Genomic DNA, 24,113 nt, shown 5'->3' with positions numbered 1-24,113 from the left:
AGAACTGACTCATTGGAAAAGACCGTGATGCTGGGAAAGATTGAAATCAGGAGGAGAAGGGGACCACAGACAACAAGATGGTTGGATGGCATCACCGACTCAATGGACATGAGTTTGAGCAAGGTCCGGGAGATGGTGAAGGACAGGGAAGCCTGGTGTGCTGCAGTTCATGGGGTCACAAAGAGTTGGACATGACTGAATGGCTGAACAACGACAGGATTGTTTATTAAAAACCTTGTACAGTAAAATACAGAGACACTTAGCTCTCTGTCTCTGAGGATATTGGGGGACCAATGATACTAGGCAGTTTTATATAAGGGACTTGAGTGTGGTAGGGGTTGGTTTCCTCTGGGGGTGCCTGAAACCAACCCCCAGGATACTGAGGTGTGACTTCAGTTGCCCTAACTACTGTTCCTATAGCACATCGTAGGCAGAATAACCACGGAGGCTAGAGACTCTAACAGGATGACACTTTACTTGTCTTAATTATTCAAAAGGAGAGTGATAAACTAGATGCCTGAGAAACAAGTTAAAGCACCATCCAGGGGCTGGGCCACCAATGAGCCAAGTGCTGCATCTCTGAGAGCCCTGCTGGCCTGTCTGCCTGGGACATCCGGCATTCGAGCACAAGGGGGAAGGTGGGTTGAGGCAGAAAGATCTGTGATGATGAGAAAGAGCCCATGTGCCTCCCAGCATGTCTGCACCACAACTCCGGCAGTGGATAGAGTTGCTCCGTGAAGTCCATGAGGATGTGCGTGAAGATGAAGAACACGGAGGCTATAGTCTGTGTGTGATGCTGTCCCATCTGGGAGCCTGAGGAATGGTTATGGGTTATGTTGAGGTTGGAAATACTGCAGCCAGGGCCAGCCTGGCCTCTGGGCTCACAAAGCAGGTGGAGACTGTGAGGTTCCCCCAGAAAGGGGTCCAGCTCCCATCCCTCCCTCCCACCGGGGATCCTGCCTATAGGGCACGGACTGCGGAACTTTCTGTCCATGGTGGCCTGACTGCAGCCTTGCTGGTCTTTGCCCGGATCGTCAGGCTGGTCCTGGGTGTGTTCTCAGAGTATACCCAGGTGCAGCGTGTCCTCAGAAAGAAAGTACCTCTTCCTACTTTTGTTCTTAGGGCCCCAAGGAGAGGTCTCTGCCTATATCTCTAGAATACAGTCTGAGAGGATGGGCTGAATGCGGAGAAATTACCCCTGATGTTCACTGTGATTGAAAGGGCGATACTGGAGGACCATCCTGTCGGAAAGATCGCTCAGCCTCACTGGTGCTTTTTTTCCTTTCCTCGATCGCTGGCTGTGCTTCCCCAGGTCCCAACCATGCCTCATTGACCATGACAGCTGGTCCTTTGGCCGCTTGCCAAGGCATTGCCCCCAGCCCACACAAGGAGATGTGGCTGGGTCTCTGCCTTAGCCCCTCGCCCCCACCTTGGTCACGGTTTGAATGGAGCAAGTGGTCCCTGGAAATAGCAGCTTCCAGATCCACTTGGATTCTCAAACTTTTAGGTTCTCTTCAAATCTGACTATTAGTTGGCACCCCAGACAGTGTTTCCTCCTTGGGATCGTGTGTTTGCTGCAGGACTGCGCTGGGGAAGGTTCCCCATCTTCCTCCTGTCCACACAGCACAGGGGTCCTGTCTCCCACATCTACTCCGTTTTTCCACCTTTGCCGTCTTTATCATCTACCCCATCCTACCTTATATGGTCAATTATTTGAATTTAACACCCTACGCCTTCACATTTAGCTGTCAAATTGAGGAAGTCGATAAAGAGAGACTCTCAGAGTTTGGGAAGGAAAGACTGTAACATCACCAGTGTCCTTGAAAAATACCACGCATAAGTCAGTTTCACTATATTCTCCTTTAGCAATAACAGCTGTCCGTAGTCTTATCTTCCATAATACTCTCACATGACAGCCGATTAGATTCCCCCAGCCTTGTTGTTTGGGGAAGATTACGTTTCGTTTCATGTTTAATTGACAAGCTATACTTACCATGGCCATTGCTAGGGAGACAGGAAAGCCGCCCGATTTTGAAGAGATGATAGAGGGTTTGGGAACAGAACAAAGGCTATTTGATGGCAAATGTCCTTGTCCTTTTGGCTGAGGCCTTCCTGTTCCATCTTCAGTTTCACCTGCAGATGTGTGGTCACCTTCATGATTCTGTGTGAAATGCCGCCACCACCAAAAAACAGAGCAAACAGCTGCTGATGACCTTTTACTTTGCTTTCCTTCTTTTCTCTTTCTCCCTGAAATATCCGTGTTCATAAAATGTTGTCTCCCTTTTAGAGATGTCTGAAAATGGTCATAAATAGATATAAAAGAGGCAGAAATCCCAGTGTCTGTGTCAAAGGGGTTCTCCCAAGTTTTATGTGACTCGATGAGGTTAAGTGTAACTATGGAAACATAATTAATGCTATCAAGACCTTGACTTGAAGTTATGTTTATAGACAATTGTAAATGTTACTGTCTCTTGTTTTGAGGAGACAACATTTTATAAACAATGAGTGAATCTTTCTAGTCTATACGGAGTATTTCTCATTATATTGTTAACTGGCCAATAAAAAAAGTCAGGTTACCTTCTTTTAATTCTCTCACATTCCTGATCCCTAGCAAGTGAGTGCAATGATTTTCTTCCTTAAAAAACTACTCCCTATCTTTAAGAAAAAACTTTTCTTAACTGATTCTTACAGCATTTAAATATAAGGTAGCATCAGTTCTTCTTCCACTTGGTTTAAACTTCTATCCTAATGTCATGAAACATGTCTGACCAATTGGTAGCTGAAACGTGAAGGAAACTGCCTTCCTTGTTTTCTGGATTCCTAGAGGCTAAAATACTTTATCTCAGAAACACAGCATGCAAGTCATAGAATACAAATGGGATAAGATGCATTTTGTAAATCACATGGAAAATCTTTACATTTGTAGCAGGGGGTTTCCCCCACTTTGTGGAAAGCTTAACTCACAATTTATTTATTTTTTTCCCTGCAAAGATTGTTTTATCTTTTGACTATTCTATTTCCCCAAATGATAGCTAGCTCCATTTAATACTTCTAGGACTGAAATAGAAGTATTGTCTCTCTGACTGTAATGTAGACTGGCTAAGAGAGTTTCAGCAGAAATAATAAGGTTTTTGATCATATGTTACTTGGAGCGAGGTGCTTTACTGTTATAGTTAAAATATTAATAATTCAATTGTTTGATTGTATTATACACTAGTGCCAGGAAAATCACCTTAATATTTTGTGCAGTGTTTGTTCAGTGATTGAATTAATATCTGAAATACAAAGCCCGTTACCTTCTAACCTTTTCAGGTGGCAGGAGAGGAAAACATCTTTCATCTTATATTGTATAACAGATTTTAAAATACCTTTTAACATCTGAATTCAGTCATCTTTTCCTTATTTGAAGATAGTGAAGGAAAACAATTTTTCAGGAGCTGAATCAATATGATTACTATTTTCAGAGCTACTTTTCTTCAGGATCACTGAAGCACTTGGATGTCAGAATCTAGTGCTATTTCTCAAGTGTAGGAACTCTAGATTCTCATGTGATTTTTATTTTTGAAAATAATAACCATATGGTGCTTTTAATGATGCAAGGTAGCTCTTAAAAGTAAGAAGAGATTTTTATGAGGAAAGAAAACACAAGAAAAGATCTCCAACAGCGTTTCCAGTTTTTTGTTTTCACACATTAAATGCCGAGCGCCCGAGTGACATTATATGCACAGAATAAATGCAGATTATGCTGTTAATGTGATTGTTTGAAGAAGCAACTAGAGGAAAACACTCTGACTTTGAGAAAAGTAATTACCTGAGAAGTTGTATTATTGGTTCCCAACCTATAAATGAAAGAGAAAACATCAAGAAAATTACTCATTCTATTCAACCCTTATTCCCTCAAACCTCCTCAGCCTCCACTTTGCTTGGGATGCTTTTTCTGCAAACAGTTATACCTGAAGCATTTTAAATGTAAATCTGTAACGGAGACTTCTCACATAGCAAGCGTAAAAGTGGCTGTTTAGCCACGTAAAATCGCCCTGGTTCTAGGGGGGCTTCCCTGGTGGCTCAGTGGTAAAGAATCCGCCTGCCAGTGCAGGAGACAGGGGTTCCGTCCCCGCCTCCAGGAAGATTCCCCCTGCCTTGGAGCTGTGCGCCCAAACTGTTGAGCCTGTGCTCTGAAGCCCAGGAGCCATACAGGCCCTGCCCTGCAACCAGTGAAGTCTCTGCAATGAGAAGCCTGCGCACCACAACGAGAGAGCAGCCTACAAGGAAGACCCCCCCCCAAAGACCGAAAATAAATATACAGAATTTAAAACAAGAAATCCCTTTGGTTCTAGAGGATTGAGAAAATGAGAGCATCTTACCGGTGACAACTAAAGATTTCCCTCCATTTGTCAAGAAATAAAATCTTTCTGGTTATCTCCTCTAAATCCAGCCCTTGGGAGTTTTGTGCCTCATCTGAGAGCTCCATAACTATTAGATAATGTAGAGAATTGGAAGAAGGAAGTTGTTCAAATGGGAGAGAGAGCAGGTTGGCCGTGAAATGAGTTGGCTGGCAAAGATGCCCAGGTGACGTGTGTGCGGTCCCTACCTTTTGACCAATGAGGAGATCACGCCACACAGTTGCAACTCTGGGCTTTTTGTAAGACCTTGCTATCAGATCATGATTAAACTTTCATTAGGGGTGAAATACTTCTCTGTTTTTCTTCACTGTATGGATACCATGAATGTTTAATCCAAGACGCAGATTTATAAACAAAAGGACTGCAATTACTTATCTGTATCAAAGCAACTGGGATAATTTAATTGATGAGAGATATCATGTTCATGGAATGTGATAGCACCTTACGCTGTGTTGCCTCCTTGGAAATGTGTAGTCAAAGAGACTAAAAGCCATCATGATGATATTGAAAAACAGTATCAAGTACTATTGGGTAAAGTGTAGGAAGAAACTGGCCATATCAAGGCCAACTTGATATGGATTTTAGCACACAGAAGTCTTACACAATGTGAAGAAGGACTGGCTTGATTTCTTTCTGGGAGAAATTTAAAAGTATGTCTCTTCCTACTAGCTGAATGAATCATAGCTTTAATGACTGGCATAATAAAGAATGTTGATGGTTGTGATGGTTAATTTTATGTACCCAACTTGTTAGGCCATGGTACCCAGCTTTATTGACTATGCCAAAGCCTTTGACTGTGTGGATCACAACAAAGTGTGGGAAATTCTTCAAGAGATGGGAATACCAGACCACCTGACCTGCCTCCTGAGAAATCTGTATGCATGTCAAGAAGCAACAGTTAGAACCAGATTGGAACAACAGACTGTTTCCAAATTGGGAAAAGGGTACATCAAGGCTGTATATTGTCACCCTGCAAAATGCCAGGTTGGAGGAAGCACAAACTGGAATCAAGATTATTGGGAGAAATATCAATAACCTCAGATATGCAGATGACACCACCCTTATGGCAGAAAGCAAAGAGGAACTGAAGAACCTCTTGATAAAAATGAAAGAGAAGAGTGAAAAAGGTGGCTTAAAACTCAACATTCAAAAAACTAAGATCATGGCATCTGGTCCCATCACTTCATGGCAAATAGATGGAGAAACAATGGAAACAGTGAGAGACTTTATTTTCTTGGGCTCCAAAAATCACTGCAGATGGTGACTGCAGCCATGAAATTAAAAGACGCTTGCTCCTTGGAAGAAAAGTTATGACCAACCTACACAGCATATTAAAAAGCAGAGACATTACCTTGCAGATAAAACTATGGTTTGTCATCTAGTCAAAGTTACAGTTTTTCCAGTAGTCATGTATGGATATGAGAGTTGGATTATAAAGAAAGCTGAGCGCAGAAGAATTAATGCTTTTGAACTGTGGTGTTGGAGAATACTCTTGAGAATCCCTTGGACTGCAAGGAGATCCAACCAGTCCATCCTAAAGGAAATCAGTCCTGAATATTCATTGGAAGGACTGATGCTGAAGCTGAAACTCCAATACTTTGGCCACCTGATGATGGGAAATGTTGAAGGTGGGAGGAGAAGGGGACAACAGAGGATGAGATGGTTGGATGGCATCGCAGACTTGATGGACATGAGTTTAAGCAATCTCCAGAAGTTGGTGATGGACAGGGGAGCCTGGCATGCTGCCCTCCATGGGGTCTCAAAGGGTTGGACATCACTGGGCGGCTGAACTGAACTGAACATTTAAATAGTAGATTTGGAGTAAAGGAAATTATCTTTCATAATGTGGGTGAGCCTTTTCCTATCAGTCGAAGACCTTAAGAGAAAAGACCAAGATCTGCAGCAGAAGAAGGGAAGTCAGCCTGGAAACAGCCTTCAGACTTGAAGCTGCAGTGTCAGCCTCTTCCTGGATCCCCAGTCTGCCAGCCTGCCCAGCATATTTTAGACAGTTGTGCAGCCAATATACATGAAAGTGTTAGTCACTCAGTTATGTCCAACTCTTTGTAGCCTGCCAGGCTCTTCTGTTCATGGAATTCTCCAGTTAAGAATACTGGAGTGGGTTGCTATTTCCTTTCCAGGGGAATCTTCCCAACCCAGGGATAGAACCTAGGTCATTGTAGGCAGATTCTTTACCGTCTGAGCCACCAGAGAAGCCCTGGCCAATATATATGTGTATAGATTGAAAGAGAGAGAGATTCTTATATCCTGTTGGTTCTGTTTCTCTGGAGAATGCTGAGAAATACAGTGGGTTTTTTTTTTTTTTAATCAAAAACAAATACTGGTTATCAGAAAAGGATTCCTATCTTTTCTGTTTGAAATTGAACCTCTTAAGCAGGAGGTCACTTTCTCTGTGACATTTCTGACTATACGGTTTGTAAAATCTTTGGGAAGACTAAGAGGTCAAAGCAAAGAGGCTGCGTGGATTTATTATGCTAGAGTGAGGGTCAGAGCTGAGGGGGCTGATTGCACATGGAAATGCAGCCAGACACCACATCAACCACAGACACCACATCAACCACTGCTGCTTGAGGACGTTCTACCTCCAGTTTGCTTAAACTGACTTTTAGTGAATGTTTAACAATTTAATATTCAGACGTCTCATCAACTTCCTTTGGGTTCAGTGTTTTTGTTGTAAACATAAGAGGCATAAAGAAATTCTTTTTCATTTCCTCCTTTACAGTTTTAATAGTGGCTTGGAACTATGGAAATGCAGGGGACAGGTAGGAGAGCAGAGTGGTAAAGAGCATGGCCTCTGGACCCCAATTGTTTTGAATCATGTTTTCACCTCTTGCTAGCTGTATGGCCTTGAACTAGTTATTTAACCTCTCCGTGGCCAGTTTATTCATCTGTGAAATGGGAATATTTGCATATCTATGAAAAAGGTATATCACTTACTTACACAGGTCTCATCTATCTTGTTTGGTTTTACCCTGAAAAGCAGAGTGCCTGAACCTAGTGATACGGTCATTTGAAGACTCTTGCCACGTATTGTCAAGTGTTACCATCATTTGTGGGCATCCCTTCCCCAGTCCCTCTTGTTCCTTGTATTCCTAAATTGGAACTTGTGGTCCCATTCTTTTCAATCAAGAAAGTGCTGTCTTTACTTCTCTTATCCTTCTTTGCAGTGCAGTTCAGTTCAGTCGCTTAGTCGTGTCTGACTCTCTGCAACCCCATGAATCGCAGCACGCCAGGCCTCCCTGTCCATCACCAACTCCCGGAGTCTACTCAAACTCATGTCCATCGGTGATGCCATCCAGCCATCTCATCCTCTGTTGTCCCCTTCTCCTGCCCCCATTCCCTCCCAGCATCAGGGTCTTCTCCAATGAGTCAACTCTTCACATGAGGTGGCCAAAGTATTGGAGTTTCAGCTTCAGCATCAGTCATGGGTGATCAGTGATCACCCGGGACTTATCTCCTTTAGGATGGACTGCTGAGATCTCCTTGCAGTCCAAGGGACTCTCAAGAGTCTTCTCCAACACCACAGTTCAAAAGCATCAATTCTTCAGTGCTCAGCTTTCTTTATAGTCCAACACTCACATCCATACATGACCACTGGAAAAACCATATCCTTGACTAGACGGACCTTTGTTGACAAAGTAATGTCTCTGCTTTTTAATATGCTATCTAGGTTGGACATATCTCTCCTTCCAAGGAGTAAACATCTTAATTTCATGGCTGCGATCACCATCTGCAGTGATTTTGAAGCCCCCAGAAATAAAGTCTGTCACTGTTTCCATTGTATCCCCATATATTTGCCATGAAGTGATGGGACCGGATGCCATGATCTTAGTTTTTTGAATGTTGAGTTTTAAGCCAACTTTTTCACTCTCTTTTTTCACTTTCATCAAGAGGCTTTTTAGTTCTTCTTCGCTTTCTGCCATAACAGTGGTATCATCTGCTTATCTTGAGGTTATTGATATTTCTCCTGGCAATCTTGATTCCAGCTTGTACTTCATCCAGCCCAGCATTTCACATGATGTACTCTGCATATAATTTAAATAAGCAGGGTGTCAATATACAGCCTTGACATACTCCTTTCCCTATTTGGAACCAGTCTGTTGTTCCATGTCCAGTTCTAACTGTTGCTTCCTGACCTGCATACAGGTTTCTCAAGAGGCAGGTCAGGTGGTCTGGTATTCCCATCTCTTTCAGAATTTTCCACACTTTATTGTGATCCACACAGTCAAAGGCTTTGGCATAGTCAATAAAGCAGAAATAGATGTTTTTCTGGAACTCTCTTGCTTTTTCGATGATCCAGCAGAGGTTGGCAATTTGATCTCTGGTTCCTCTGCCTTTTCTAAAACCAGCTTGAACATCTGGAAGTTCATGATTCACATATTGCTGAAGCCTGGCTTGGAGAATTTTGAGCATTACTTTACTAGTGTGTGAGATGAGTGCAATTGTATGGTAGTTTGAGCATTCTTTGGGATTGCCTTTCTTTGGGATTGGAATGAAAACTGACCTTTTCCAGTCCTGTGGCCACTGCTGAGTTTTCCAAATTTGCTGGCATATTGAGTGCAGTACTTTCACAGCATCGTCTTTTAGGATTTGAAATAGCTTAACTGGAATTCCATCACTTCCACTAGCTTTGTTCATAGTGATGCTTTCTAAGGCCCACTTGACTTCACATCCCAGGATGTCTGGCTCTAGGTGAGTGATCACACCACTGTGATTATCTGGGTCATGAAGATGTTTTTTGTACAGTTCTTCTGTGTATTCTTGCCACCTCTTCTTAATATCTTCTGCTTCTGTTAGGTCCATGCCATTTCTGTCCTTTATTGAGCCCATCTTTGCATGAAATGTTCCCTTGGCATCTCTAATTTTCTTGAAGAGATCTCTAGTCTTTCCCATTCTGTTGTTTTCCTCTATTTCTTTGCAGTTAGATGTTGATAAAGGTTCTGGAATGGAAAGGACTGGTCTATAAATGACATCAGGAGTTGTCAGAATGTGATTTAGTTATATTCAGAGGAAGGCAGTCTCTCTTGGGCATCTTGTCAAAGAACTTAGAGCAGGAGTCTGGGTGTAAGAAGTAGGGTGAAAGGAAAAGATGGAATTGGGGGATCTTGAGCCAGATCTGGAGAGATAAGGTGGGGGTATAGGAATATGTAGAATTTAGGGTTGTCCCCCTCACTTTTTAATACCTTTGTTCCCACCACATGGCATGTGAAGTCACCTAAATCTCCCTAGACTGCCTGCAGTGTACCGCAGCATCCAGCCTGAACACAGGGTCTCACACAGAAGTGAGGCAGGGGGTTAGGGAGGATGGTGGAGGGTCTGAAATCATTTGCCTATAAAGGAAATACACGAAGTACAGAAACTTGTGCCTGAATCCATTTGCTTTATTTGTTGATAATTTTGAAAAATAATTCCAATGATTTCATGAGAAAACCTAGTTTTTATTCCAAACTTGTAAATTAACCTATGAACACTTAATGTTATTACCATTTGCTATAGTTTCTAGGCAAACTATGATTGACCTTTATAGTGTTACTCAGTTCATCCTCATGGTCAAATTTGAAAAACCTTGTGCTTGCAAGTGTTTTGACCAGCTTGCAAAATGATCCCCAACCTTTCTTCTTGCTGTTTTCATAGGAGGCTTTATATAGAGAAATCTGGAAGGAGAATTTGAGAGCCTTTTGGTGTTTTTTCTTAAATAAAATCTTGTTAAGTGCTTTAATTAACCTTACCCATGGAAAGCTCTTCCTTAGGATTAAGTTAAATCCTTTGCGCTTTAATCATTCATTTTCTTTAGTTCTTCTTTCTGTGGAGATGGAAATTTCTTGATTAAGTCCTTCCTTAAGGCCTGGGAACGAGAAGATAGCTGATATATTCCTCTTTTGTTCCTTGGTGGTGTGGTAAGGAAGAGAAAGAGAGTATCAGGCCCAAGGTCAAATCCCAGAGCCTCCGTCGTGACCTTAACCTTGGAGAAGTTACTTCATTTCTATGAGCTTCACTTTCTGAGTCTCCTTTGACTTACCTCACAGAATTATAATGAATAAGACATGTGAAAATTCTTAACCTTTAACCAATGTTTTCTTTCCTCTTATATATTAAAAATTCTCCTTTAAAAGTTTTACTTTTTCCTACCTTTATGCATTTTACGGGTGGTAGCACGGGCTAGGGATACAGTGAGAAGTCAGAAGCGCTCAAACACGAAGACTGGGGCATTGGTTCCTCCATCAGTGGCCATGTGATCTTTGGTGGGTCGCTTAGACACTGGTGTGGGGTCATAGTCCTGCTCTGAAAGGTCTTAAAGACCAGTGTGGTACAATAGGAAATATATTTGGTCTTTATCCATAGAATTCCTAAAAACCTTGGTATTTCAACTGTAGAACACACCTAGGTGGTGTTGAAGAAATGGAGAATTAGTTTGTTTTGGGGGAAAATGTCTCCCACTTGGTGTCAGAAGGAATCTGAGAACCAGTATTTAGAGCAAATATCCTGGAGTCAGAGTTGGTGGGAATTTTTGCTCCTCTTCTATGCATGCATCAGTTGTCTTCAACTGTTTGTGACCCCACAGACTGTAGCCTACCAGGCTCCCCTGTCCCTGGGATTTTTCAGGCAGGAATGCTGGAGTGGGTTGCCATTTTCCTTCTCCAGGGGAATCTTCCTGACCCAGGGATTGAACCTGTGTCTCCTGCATTACGGGTGGATTCTTACCTGCTGAGCCGTCTAGGGAGCTCCTATGCTGTTTTCGTTACCTAACGCTGCATAAGAAATTACCACAAACTTAGATGATTTCAGCAGCACTCATTATCTCAGTTTCCCTGGGTCGGGAGTCTGGACATGGTTTATCATCCTCTGCCTAGGGTCTCACAAGCCTTTCGGCCAGGCCTTCTACTCTCATCTAGCTCACCTTCTCTTCTAAACTCACATGTTGCTGGAAGAATTCATCTCCCTGTGACTGTAGAAGTTATTTCTTCAAGACCAGAAGGAAAAAGGGAGGTTCTGCTGCTTCAAGTTTCTGATCTTGGGGAAAGCTACGCTGTCTTACAGTTGAACTAACTTGATTAGACCAGGCCCACCCAGAGTATTCTCCCTTTTGATTAGCTGAAAGTCAAACTGATTAGGGACTTTAATTACGTCTGCAGATTTCCTTCACCTTTGCCGTATAAGGTGACGTAATTATGAGAGTGATAGCCTACCACCATTGCCACAGTTTGTTGGCTTTTTCAGGTGGTCTCTTTCTTGCGTGAGTTTTGGCAGATTGTGTCTTTCAAGGAACTGGTCAGTTTTATTATTTAAGTTATCAAATTTGTGAGCATAGAGTTGTTTATATATTCCTTTATTACCCTTTAATGTCCATGAGATTTGCAGTGATGTCCCTTCTTAATTTCTGATACTAGTTATTTGTATCCTCTCTCTTTTTTATCTTAGCCTGGGTAGAGGCTTCATTGATTTTTATTGATCTTTTCAAAGAACCAGATTTTGGTTTCATAGATTTTCTCTATTGAGTTCCTGTCCTTAATTTTATTGATATCTGCTCTAGTTTTACATATTATCTGTTTTCTTTACCTTGCTTTGGATTGAATTTACTCTTTTTCCAGTTTCCTAAAGTGGAAACTTAGATGATTGATTTAAGATTTTTTTTTTACTAATATATGCTATAAATTTCATTTTCTTTCAATGCTATACATTTCCCTCTAAGCACGGATTCTGCTGCATTCCACAAATTTTGATAAGTTGTATTTTATTTTTATCTAGTTATCTTGAGATTTCTTCTTTGACCTATGTCCTATGTAGAAGTATGTTTAATCTCAACATATTTTGGGATTTCCCAATTATCTATTATAGATTTCTCATTTTATTACATTGTAGTCTGAGTAGACACTGTATATTTTTTATTCTTTTAAATTTGTTAGCTTTTGTAACAACTGTAAGATTTCAACTGGTGGAACAGTTAAATTTATTTCATGGCCTCTCTAATACCTAATAGAATGCGGGCACCAACCTGATAACCTTATAGTATGTTAGGTGTGTTTTATAGCCAGAATGTGGTCTATCTTGGTGAACATTCCATGTGAGCTAGAGAAGAACATATATTCTGCTTCTGGTTGGACACAGTATTTTATGTGTCAATTATATCCAGTTGATGGATAGAATTGTTGGGTTAAACTATGTCCTAACTGATTTTCCACCTATTGGATCTGTCCGTTTCTGGGAGGGGGTATTGAAGTCTCCAGCTATGATAGTGGATTCATCTGTTTCTCCTTGCAGCTCTATCGATTTTTGCCTCTTGAGGTTTCACGCTACAACATGTTAGGCACGTACATATTAAGAATTATTATGTGTTCTTGGAGAATTGACCATTTTATCATTATGTAATATCCTTCTACATCCCATATTCTGTTGATAAGAAGCAATTCACAAGGCCTGCTGACCCTCAAAGGGAGGGTATCATACAGAATGGTGACTTGCTGGGGTGCGGAGGTCACCTTAGGGTGTGTCTGCCCTATCTAGATTCTGGCAGAGATCTTGGAGCAATCATTTCGCCTCTCTGTGCCTTACTTTCTAACCTGGAAAAATGGGGATAATAATTTTAAATGCATTAGTGGATCACTATGAGGATTTATTCACACCTAAGAAGCATTTAGAACATTGGGACATAGCAGGTGTCTATGACTTTTAGCAGATTCTTCAAAACAGATACAATTCCTGCTCTGTTGACCTCTTAGAGTTTTCACAAAACTCAGGGGAATGTGGATCTCTGTTAGCTGAAAGCACCACACAGATGGTTGTGGGTTGTTGTTTCGGGGCTTGTCCTTCTCAGTCTTGTAGAGAAAGTTGCTTTTTGGCGACTTTCCTGTGACTGTGCAGCGACACGTAATTGCCTGTTTACATCTGTAGATGAATCGGTTCTGTACCTATTCATCATGTTGCCACTCCACCTCTGCTTGCTTTGAGATACTTTCTCCCTTGTTTTAGAGGCTGTTCAGGCAGCAGACAGGTCATGGGGCAGCAAGTAATGAGATATGAGCATACTCAAATTGCTGTGTGATCTTACAAAAGTCACCTACCCTCTCTGAGCCTGCAGAAGTAAAATAAGATGCTGGACAACACTAGGTCATCTCCAGATAACCCTTTCAGTGCATCCCTTCTCTGATTTTGGCTTCATTTGTCAATTCTACCCAACTCCACCTGGAAACTCTTGACTCAGGCCTATTAACTCTCTTATATTTAATAGGCTGTTCACAGTTCTCTAATGCTTGGTGAGCTCTTCTTGGATTTCAGGTCATCCAATTTTCTATGGAATCAAGAAAACCCCCTCAAAGACAGAAGGATTCATTCTCAGGAGCATAATGCTAGGAGCCAGAAGCAAAGTAAAGCTAACAAAGTCAAAAGGCAGGCAAAATGAACAGCTGCTCCCAGTAATGAACAAGGTGTAGGAAGGTTTTTGGTAACGACTGGCTCCGTAGAGCGTAAACAGGGACGCACCCGTCCCCTCCCGCCCCCCTCCCGCCATCTGTTCTTTGTGTCAGGCAGTTGGTAACTGCTCTATGTGACCCTTGTTGCTGGGGACAGAGACCACACGTACACTGCGGCTTTCTTTGCTTTCTCCCATCTCCTGGCAGCTGTGGCTAGAAGGTTTGTGTCTATCCTGAGATGGTAGATCAGGGTTTCCCTGGCTCTTATAACTAAATATAAACAAATCACTCACCCTCCCTATTGGGAAATAAGTTATAAATAACAAGTGGGAGCAATCTTTCATCAGAGAAGCTGTGGTTACTAGGAAACGGGCACTGTAGTCAGGCTGTCTATTGTCATTATGTATCCATATGGCATCCAGTATAAGCTCTGGTTCTCTGTCCTGGGTCTTTCAAGTGGTTCTTGAGTGCACTGTTCTTGCATATTATTCTACTCTTTGGTACCTTGGGGGTTCTAATGTGGCCTCTGTCATCAAACTTGCTGTGTGACTTTGGCTGAATTAATTCACATCTCTGATCCTCAGTTAAATTCTCAGTAAAAGAGATGAGAAGGTTCGGCTAGATCAGGGCTTCACAAATGACAGCCCGCAGACCAACAAATCTGGTTTGCCATATGTTTATGTGTGGCCAGCAAGCTTAGAAGGGTTTTTATGTTTTAAAATGATTGAAAGTGAATTAAAAGAATAATATTTCATGACAGAAAATATTTTACTATTTAATAGTGCACAATTATAATGTGTAATGTACACAATAGTATTTGTGAAAATTAGATGAAATCCCAGTTTGTGTCCAGAAATAAAGTTTATTTGGAATACAGCCACCCTTATTTGTTTTTGGTTTTGGTTTTTTTTTTGCTGCTATGTCTGCTTTCAGACTCAGCAGCATAGTTGAATAGTTGTGACAGAGATCGTATGGCCTTCCAAGCTTAAAATAATTACTATTTGGCCCTTTAAGGAAAAAGTTCACCGATCCCTGACCTAGGTGGTCTTTTACCAGGGGTCCCGAACCTCTGGGATCTAATGCCTGGTGATCTGAGTTTATGTAATAATAATAGAAACTAAGTGCATAATAAATGTAATGCTCTTGAATCATCCTGAAACCTTCCCCACCACCATCCCCCTGGCCATGGAAAAATTGTCTTCCACAAAACTGGTCCCTGGTGCCAAAAAGGTGGGGGACTGCTGTGTCTTAGTCACTATACAAATTTACTAAGTCTTAGCACAGAACCTTACTTACCTGGGAAAGAATTTCAGGCTTTAGGTGAAACAGACCTGGGCTGTCTAGTGCTTTCAACAAGTCCTAACTACAGCTCTGGCTGATGAATGGGCTGATAAGGACTAGAAATATCTCAACCCAGGACAGGATCGGGTGCTGGACTCTGGTCCTGCCCTTGTCTGGGTTGGCCCAGGCCTGGGGACCAGAGTAGAGTCACATGCCTGCTCTGGCAGCTGTGACCTGCAGTGATTCTGGGCAAAGCCCCTGGAGGTCTAGAGGAGAGATAAAGGTGTTAGGATGTCCTTGCCTTGATAGACTCCAAGTATGTGGCTTAAACAAGCCAGAAGATCGTTGGTCTTTCCCATAAAACTCCAGGTAACCTATATACTAAAAGAGATATATCAACTGATTGCAATTTCAGGAATTTATTTGGCGCCTACAAAAAAGTTTATGGAGGAAATTAAATACTATATGTTTTAAAAAATGAATAAATCCTGTATGTTTGATCATAATAACAAAGAATGATATGATCATGTTTTTTAAGAAGAGTCCTTATTCTAAGACATATACTAAAATATTTATGGGTGAAATGATGTGATGTCTGGGATATGCCTCAAAATAATCCACTTGAGCAGGATCTGAAGTGGAGGAGTCCATATAGATGAAACAAAGTTGGTCCAGAGTTAGCAGTTGAAGACAGGTAATAGGTAAACAGGGCTTCATTATATTACTTTCTTTAATCATGTGTATATTTGAAATTTTCCATAATAAAAAGTTAAAAATATCTGTGTTCATAACCAGTAATTTAAAATTTATATTTTTAAAGGAATTTATAGTCCAAAAAACCTTATAGAAGAGCCAAAAGTATATAATTTTAGTTATTGTGTCTTTGATAGAAGTTTCTGGTAAAAAAAATTCTCTATGAGAAAAAAAAGTTTCTTGAAGAGGAATAACTGTTTTAAACCTGCAAGCATTAAAAAATTTCAATTGCTGAAATATAGTTTATTAATAATTTTGCTATTGATATATAATTATTTAAAATCTTACAGTAAATGGAAAAAGAAAGCATAGAACTTGCTACTAATGCCCTAGCCAAATGTACCAACTTTTATTAAGCTTGCATATTAATCATATAAATATTTAGCATTTACCAGTGCCTACTGGATGATGGATGGTCTTATATTATTTTTTACAATATAGCTGTAATAAAATTATTTCTTGGGCTTGAAAACAAGTCTGGGTTGGCAGTGATTGGTATAGTGGCTTCTTCATCATTGGGAACCCAGGCTTTATCCATTGGTGTCTCTGTCATCCTCATATTTAGCTTGTACCTCATGGTCCAATATGGCTGCTTCACCTACTGCCATCACCTCTGTGTTCCAGAGTGTAGAAAGGGGAAGGAAGAAAGGACAGGCCCTTCAAGAGCATGATGTGGCATTACACATGTCACTTTTGCTCATGTCCTAAAGGCTAGAATCATCTGGCCACGCCTAGGAAAGGAGATTGGAAATGAAACCCCTAGCTGGGCAACCATTCATTCTACTAAGAATGTTTTTACTGTGTTGTAAGGGGAGAGAGGCTGCTGGGGGGGACAATGAATAGCCTCTTCCACTGATACCTTATATTAATAGATAGATGTACAGATTCCAGAAGTCTCCCTCTTGATCTGAATCTATTTCTTGCTTTTCTCTTTCCTCCATCTGTCTTCCGGTCCCTCCTCCCCTTTCCTTGCCGTCTTGTTAAATAGCTTAGTTTGAGAGTGCAAGTGATTACGCTCCTTCAGTTTTCGTGGCTCCGATCCAGACGGCCACTCACCTATTATTCATGCATTTCTACCCGTGTAGTCATTTGTCTCCCCAACACTCACACGCAAAGTTTGGTTTTGCAGCTTGAGAGACATAGGTTTAAGTCCTACTTCCTCTCCTAGTCTGTCTGTGATCTTGGGTTAAATCCACTAAGCTTTGTAAGCCTTGTTTTCCTCACCTGGAAGAAGGCATCATTGCATCTGAAAGAGTCCCTGCTTAGCCTACTCGTGAGATACCTGTGAGGATGAGAATAGCCGGAGGGAACTGCTTGGACTTTATAGAGGGTGGGACTTTATAGAGGGTGAAGAGCCACATGCCTGGGAAGTAATGCATGGACGGAGCCCAGGTATGCTGTACCTTCCTGAAATCTGATCATCCTGCTCTTCTCACGGAATGAGCTGCTGGGAGCCATGCATCTGCATGTGACCTTATCCCAATCATAGCTGGTTCAGACATAGAATCTTGGCCCCAACAGGCTTGGCTGTTTATTTGGGGAATATGCATTTGGACTGGAGAGTCATATGATGGTTAGAGAATCCTGTTAGTGGTTGAGGTCTGTAGGAACCAATTACAAACCCTGGGATCCTTGGAGTTCAGCAAGTCTTTGTATTCTGAGATGCCTTATTCCTTCAACATATTCCATTTCTGTTCTTTGCTTTGTTAGAGTGGTTCCTTTTCCTTACAAGAACCTCAACTAAGAAACTCTTATTATTGGCAAATTTGGCAGAGTGTAACATTTGGTGCTCTCATCTGATAAATCTGTGGCTTTTCACCCTCTCAAAGTGAAAGGTAAATGGTGGTTTTTTGTGTTTTCATGATCTTTCCCAATCAAAACTGGGCATTAGAAGAGGCTCTGACAACAATTATTAATGCTGTAAAAAATGTGGATTTATGTGTGTGTGTCTGTATGTATGTACATATATATATGTGTATATATATGCCTGGAGAAGGAAATGACAACCTGTTCCAGTATTCTTCCCTGGAAAATTCTGTGGACAGAGGAGCCTGGCAGGCTATAGTCCATGGGGTCACAAAGAGTCAGGCATGACTGAACACAGTGCATGTAAACACACATATACACATACCTCTCCCAGGGTGATCAAATGAGGCTTAATTCCACTTACAATGAAAGAATTTTCTGTGTTAAGACAGAAATGACAAGGTAGACTTTCTGAAGAAAAGGAAGAGCTTTCAGCTTTCTCCACCTCCATGTAACACTGAAGCACTACGCACGGATGACAGGGTCTGCTCTTCTCCGCCACACCCTCACCCTATCACAGACTCCATGCATTCTCGAACCCTAGGGGTGCAAAGCATCCCTGGGGCACTCTTCTTTGGCCTTGGGAAAGCGATCTTCCCACAGAAGCCTCAGAGTCAGGCGGGCTGTGAGCTGCCACGGTGTCGGCTGAGGCGGCAGACGTGACCCTGAGGAAACAGGAGACTTAGAGACTTTCAGAACGAAGGAAAGGGGCTGCTTCAAACCCTGGAAGATGATGCTGTGAACACGCTGCCCTCAACATGCCAGCAAATGTGGAAAACTCAGCAGTGGCCACAGGACTGGAAAAGGTCTATTTTCATTCCAATCCCAAAGAAAGGCAATGCCAAAGAATATTCAAACTACCGCACAAATGCACTCAACTCACATGCTAGCAAAGTAATGCTCAAAATTCCCAAGGCAGGCTTCAACAGTACATGACCCGTGAACTTCCAGATGTTCAAGCTGGATTTAGAAAAGGCAGAGGAACCAGAGATCAAATTGCCAACCTCCACTGGATCATGGGAAAAGCAAGAGAGTTCCAGAGAAATATCTACTTCTGCTTTATTGACTGCACCAAAGCCTTTGACTGTGTGGATCACAATAAAGTGTGGAAAAGTCTTAAAGAGATGGGAATACCAGACCACCTGACCTGCCTCCTGAGAAACCGGTATGCAAGTCAGGAAGCAACAGTTAGAACTGGACATGGAGCAACAGACTGGTTCCAAATAGGAAAAGGAGTACATCAAGGCTGTATATTGTCACCCTGCTTATTTAACTTATATGTAGAGTACATCATAAGAAACAATGGGCTGGAAGAAGCACAAGCTGGAATCAAGATTGCCGGGAGAAATATCAATAACCTCAGATATGCAGATGACACCACCCTTGTGGCAGAAAGTGAAGAGGAACTAAAAAGCCTCTTGATCAAAGTGAAAGAGGAGAGTGAAGAAGTTGGCTTAAAGCTCAACATTCAAAAAACTAAGATCATGGCATCTGGTCCCATCACTTCATGGCAAATAGATGGGGATACAATGAAAACAGTGACAGACTTTATTTCTGGGGGCTCCAAAATCACTGCAGATGGTGACTGCAGCCATGAAATTTAAAGACACTTGCTCCTTGGAAGAAAAGCTATGACCAACCTAGACAGCATATTAAAAAGCAGAGACATTACTTTGCTAACGAAGATCCATCTAGGCAAAGCTGTGGTTTTTCTAGTATTCATGTATGGATGTGACAGTTGGACTATAAAGAAAGCTGAGCACCAAAGTATTGATGCTTTTGAACTGCGGTATTGGAGAAGACTCTTGAGAGTCTCTTGGATGGCAAGGAGATCCACCGTCAATCCTAAAGGAAATCAGTCCTGAATATTCATTGGAAGGACTGATGCTGAAGCTGAAACCCCAATACTTTGGCCACCTGATGCGAAGAGCTGACTCCTTTGAAAAGACCCTGATGCTGGGAAAGATTGAAGGTGGGAGGAGAAGGGGACGACAGAGGATGAAATGGCTGGATGGTGTCACTGACTCGATGGACATGAGTTTGAGCAGGCTCCGGGAGTTGGTGATGGGCAGGGAAGCCTGGTATGCTGCAGTCCATGGGGTTGCAAAGAGTCAGACACGACTGAGCAACTGAACTGAACTGAAGAGGGACATGGGTGAAAGGGCAGGGGTAGGGATCAATGCCTTGGTTCTCTTTATGGCTGGAGGCTATTAAGAGCCATGAAATTTGGAAATTAAGTCTAGTATGACTGTTATCTATGTTCATCTACTGGGGAAGTCTGAGGATATTTAGATTGGTTTCAGATGGGTAAAGAAAAGTCAGGAAAAGTTAACTTTTGCCCCAACATTACAGAACTGGTGAGAGCAAGAGTTTGGGCTTAAACCAAGTCGCTTTCCCACTTTAGCAAGCTGATTCATTGGAGTTCACTTACTGATAAAATAGTCTATGTTTTAGTGGCAGCATAGTTTCAGTGATTTTAGGAAACTGATTTAAGTTCTAAGAGAAGGGGCCAATGCCTTGTACATCTTTCCTGTAGGGTGTGTGTTTGAAGTTCAATCAATGTCTCGTGAGTCATTTTATTCACTAGAACCAGCATCAGTATCCTCTCTTGAATGTTGCAGGATGTTCACTGGCAAAGGATTGGGAAGATGTAGCTAAGCAATAGACCTTATATCTAACATTGCCACCCCCTCCAAAATGAAGAAGTGAAAGCTCTGGTAGCTTCATGGTTAGACAGAAACCAAGGGGAAGGGTACATGCAAGATGGTAGGAAGGAGCCTGAGTATAGAGACTTCAGTAAATATTAGAAGCAGTCAGATCTCTGGAACAGAAAGAACAGTTGAAAGTTGACCATCATCATTCAACAGAGATTTACCAAGGGCTTAGCACGTGTCAGGTATTGTTCTAGGGATCGGGGATTCTGGGGACCACTGCTGAGTGGACAAAACAGAATTGATTTACAGTGAAAGCATTTGGAGAATTGGGTTATATTTTATTTACATCTCTCCTTATGCTCTTGTCATCCAAAGATGATGGAAAGACTTGGATTTGTAAAATTTATATCCTCCTTGTTCAAAAAAACTTAAAGCAACTTCTAAAGTAGTGTGCAATTAATGATGAGATTATAAAATAGAAGGAGAAGCAATGCTACTGCTGCTAAGTCACTTCAGTCGTGTCCGCCTCTGTGCGACCCCACAGACGGCAGCCCACCAGGCTCCCCCATCCCTGGGATTCTCCAGGCAAGAACACTGGAGTGGGTTGCCAGTTCCTTCTCCAATGCATGAAAGTGAAAATGAAAGTGACGTTGCTCTGTCGTGTCCGACTCCTGGCGACCCCATGGACTGCAGCCTACCAGGCTCCTCCGTCCATGGGGTTTTCCAGGCAAGAGTACTGGAGTGGGGTGCCATTGCCTTCTCCAGTAGAAGCAATAGGTAAATACATTTCAAAAATTTAAAAATCGTTGGAATCCAGACCCAGCCCAGAGTGAGGCTTGTTACTAAGACACATGTATCCTTGAAATGCTAGACACCACAGGTGAGCCACAGATGGGGCTATAGGCATTTCAGTGACTAAACAATGGTGGGGGTGGGGGGAGATGATACCACCACTGAAACAGCCAACCAATCATGGTCTTTGGAAGAAGAAGAACAAATCCTAATACCAAGAGGAGGAGGAAATTTAGGAATCCTCCAAAGAGCAGGACACTCTGTGAATATGCTAAAGGCCTATATCAGAAACCAAACACCACTCGGATGAGGCGGGGGGAGCTCTCACCTTGAATCCAGTGGCTGGGTCTCCGTGGGTTCACGTGGCATCTTCCCCAACAGAGGGGAGGCATGCTTCTAGTGAGTCAGTCCCTGCAGCATTCTTTGGCAGACATTAACAACACGGGAAAGCATGGCTATTGATCCTGCATGTGTTTCATGAGATAAAGAACTTTAATGTGATTCGCAGAATCGCTAGAAGCAAGGCAAGAGGGAGATAAGAAGGCTAGAAGTGAGCTTCCTGCAGAGAGATGTGTGCTTGTAAACACGATCAGAACCATCTCCACTCGGGCCGTTTCACTCACCCAGCTTGTTATGGACAAGTGGGTTTGGCCCATAGGTGTGCTCTCCGATGGGTGAGGAAGGCCAGAGAAAGGATGGAAACAGGCCGTCACGTTTTGTTAGAATAGAAAGAATAAAGCTGGAGTGAAACTGCTTTGCCTGTTCTATAGGAATCATCCAGAGTGCTCTCCTGCCCTTTTAAAAGGAAGTACCCAGTGTTCAGTCGGCCAGGATATCTGTGAATGCGATGCACAGAAAAGGTGAAGCTGCATCTCTATGTCTTTCTCTCAATGTAACTCCGTGTCTCTTCTCTCCGATTTTAGAAAACAATAGAATGGGTAAGAAATGGTGAAGGAAGTTTGGTCCATCATTAGAAGGCAAGAAATGACACTAAAAGACAATGAGTAGGAAAGATTAATGTGCAGGATACAGACTCACATAACCAACCATGAAGGGTAGTTTTGGGGAGCTTGCCCAACTGACATCCTTTTCTGGGATGAGCACACGCACAGGCACACGCAAGCACGCACATGCGTGCACACCCACGCATGCACACACGCACGCACACACTCTCTCTCTCTCTCTGCCCCCAGCCCCTCCCTGCAGCTGTGACTCATCCCTCTTTGCTTCTGTGGGACAAGGGTGGGCACCTGCCCAAGGGCATCTGGTCCAGAGGCCGGCTGCTTCATTCTGATGGTCACTCTCTCTCTCCCACTCCCTCCCCCACCCCCCCCACTGCCTCTCACTCAATGGTCCTGGATCTTAGCGGATAGTGAGATCCTGTAGACAATGTAGAGATGGAGTTTCTCCTCTCATGCTTTGAAAAAACAAAGAAAGCTGGTGGGCAGAGAGAGAGAGGAAAGTGAATTAAAGGCTTAGGGAGAAAACAGGGGCTAGAGGCCTGTGGCCTTAGATCCACACACTCAGAGGAGGGGTAGGAGAGACAAGAAAGGAAGGGGAGGGCAACCTTGCTCTCACTGGACTTGCCGACAAACTTGCCTGTCCTGGACTTGCCGACAAACTTGCCTGTCCATGGGCTGAGCGCACACAGCACCCTGGGTACCCGTGAGATGAAGACGCCTTGTGTCTTTCGAGTGAATCCCTCTCCCACGCACTCTTTCTCTCACTCCTTTCTTGCTTAAGATGTTCTAAGTGGGTCTTTGTTTCTAAGTTAAATGTTTCCTGACCAATATACTAAGTAAAATAGGACGTTTTCTTTCTTTTGAGGTGAGCAATAGAGGATTAATGGATATGGCATAAATATATTCTATGTTTTTGTATATTTATGAACTTTAAAAAAGGAAATAGTGTATTTGTGCGGGTGGAAGGGCGGCTGTGAAATTTGCTAAAAACTGAAAAAAAAGTGAAGCAGAGTTCCCAGTGTCACGTTTCTTTGTCATTGATTTACAATGTTGTATTGGTTTCAGGCATGCAGCACAAGGATTCAGCTGTACATTATATATATGTGTGTGTGTGTATATACACATATGTATGTGTGTATACATACTCTTTTACAGATTCTTTTCCATTATAGGTTGTTACAAACTATTGTGCATAGTTTCCGGTGCTGTATAGCGTGTCCTTGTTGCCAGTTCGATGTTAATGTGTGTTTGCAGGGTGGGGCGATGTTTCACTGGTTCTGTTTGCTTTTCCGCTCCTCTGTGCCTGCTCACTCCCGCTCCTGTACCCCAAACACCTCTGCGCAGTCCAGGTAGCTACATAAGCAATTTGGACAGAAGGGGTGTGACTGTGGTGAACGTAAAAAGTGATATCGAGTTCAATGGTCACTAATTTAGGAGTGAAACCGAGTCAGATACATTCTTGCAGAAGAAGCTTGCTTTTTTCTCCAAGAAGTGATAGTGTGATTCGCTCAGTCATGTCCGCCACTTTGCGACCCCGTGGACTGTAGCCCACCAGGCTCCTCTGTCCGTGGGATTCTCCAGGCAAGAGTACTGGGGTGGGCTGCAATGCACTTCTCCAGGGGAGTCTCCCAACCCAGGGATCGAACCCAGGTCCCCTGCATTGCAGGCAGATTCTTTACCATCTGAGCCACCAGGGAAGCCCCTTTTTCTCCAAACTAGCTAAAAAGTCCCCAGGGCCAGGAGGGGCAGGAAAAGGGGAGGAGGTGCACTAGATTATACGTGAAATCTCTGCTGGAGTGAGGGTCGCCTTCTCCAGCACCAGAGAACACGGGGGAAACTGAGGCAGCGCCCAGGGGTCATCGCTGCTGCCGTCCAGGTGAAGCCCCAGTTGACGGCAGAGAATGAGGGTCTTGTCGGTGGCCTTGTGGGAAGGACGCCACTCATGGCCCCGAGACTGGGCTTAGGACGTGTCTGGAAGATTCCTCCTCTCAATGCCATGACGCCTCAGAAGGGGAAGTGAGGGCAAGTGGGGCTCTG

The 24,113-nt window shown here is 42.8% G+C and overlaps 1 protein-coding gene across 1 annotated transcript in view; it reads right to left on the bottom strand.

The window, feature by feature from the left end:
- The window catches only part of MINDY4B (MINDY family member 4B), a 54,303-nt gene extending 37,062 nt beyond the window's left edge, over positions 1-17,241 (bottom strand). The window contains exons 1-4 of the mRNA XM_070467090.1: positions 17,145-17,241; positions 4,365-4,473; positions 3,812-3,839; positions 1,994-2,161 (exon numbers count right to left, since the gene is read on the bottom strand). Coding sequence (XP_070323191.1) covers positions 1,994-2,161; positions 3,812-3,839; positions 4,365-4,473; positions 17,145-17,241 — 402 coding nt within the window. The remainder of the gene's footprint in view (positions 1-1,993; positions 2,162-3,811; positions 3,840-4,364; positions 4,474-17,144) is intronic.
- Between the last annotated feature and the right edge of the window lie 6,872 nt (positions 17,242-24,113).

This window comes from Odocoileus virginianus, chromosome 4 (genome assembly GCF_023699985.2).
Source record: "Odocoileus virginianus isolate 20LAN1187 ecotype Illinois chromosome 4, Ovbor_1.2, whole genome shotgun sequence".
Lineage (NCBI taxonomy): Eukaryota > Metazoa > Chordata > Mammalia > Artiodactyla > Cervidae > Odocoileus > Odocoileus virginianus.
This window is presented reverse-complemented; position numbering and strand designations above follow the sequence as displayed.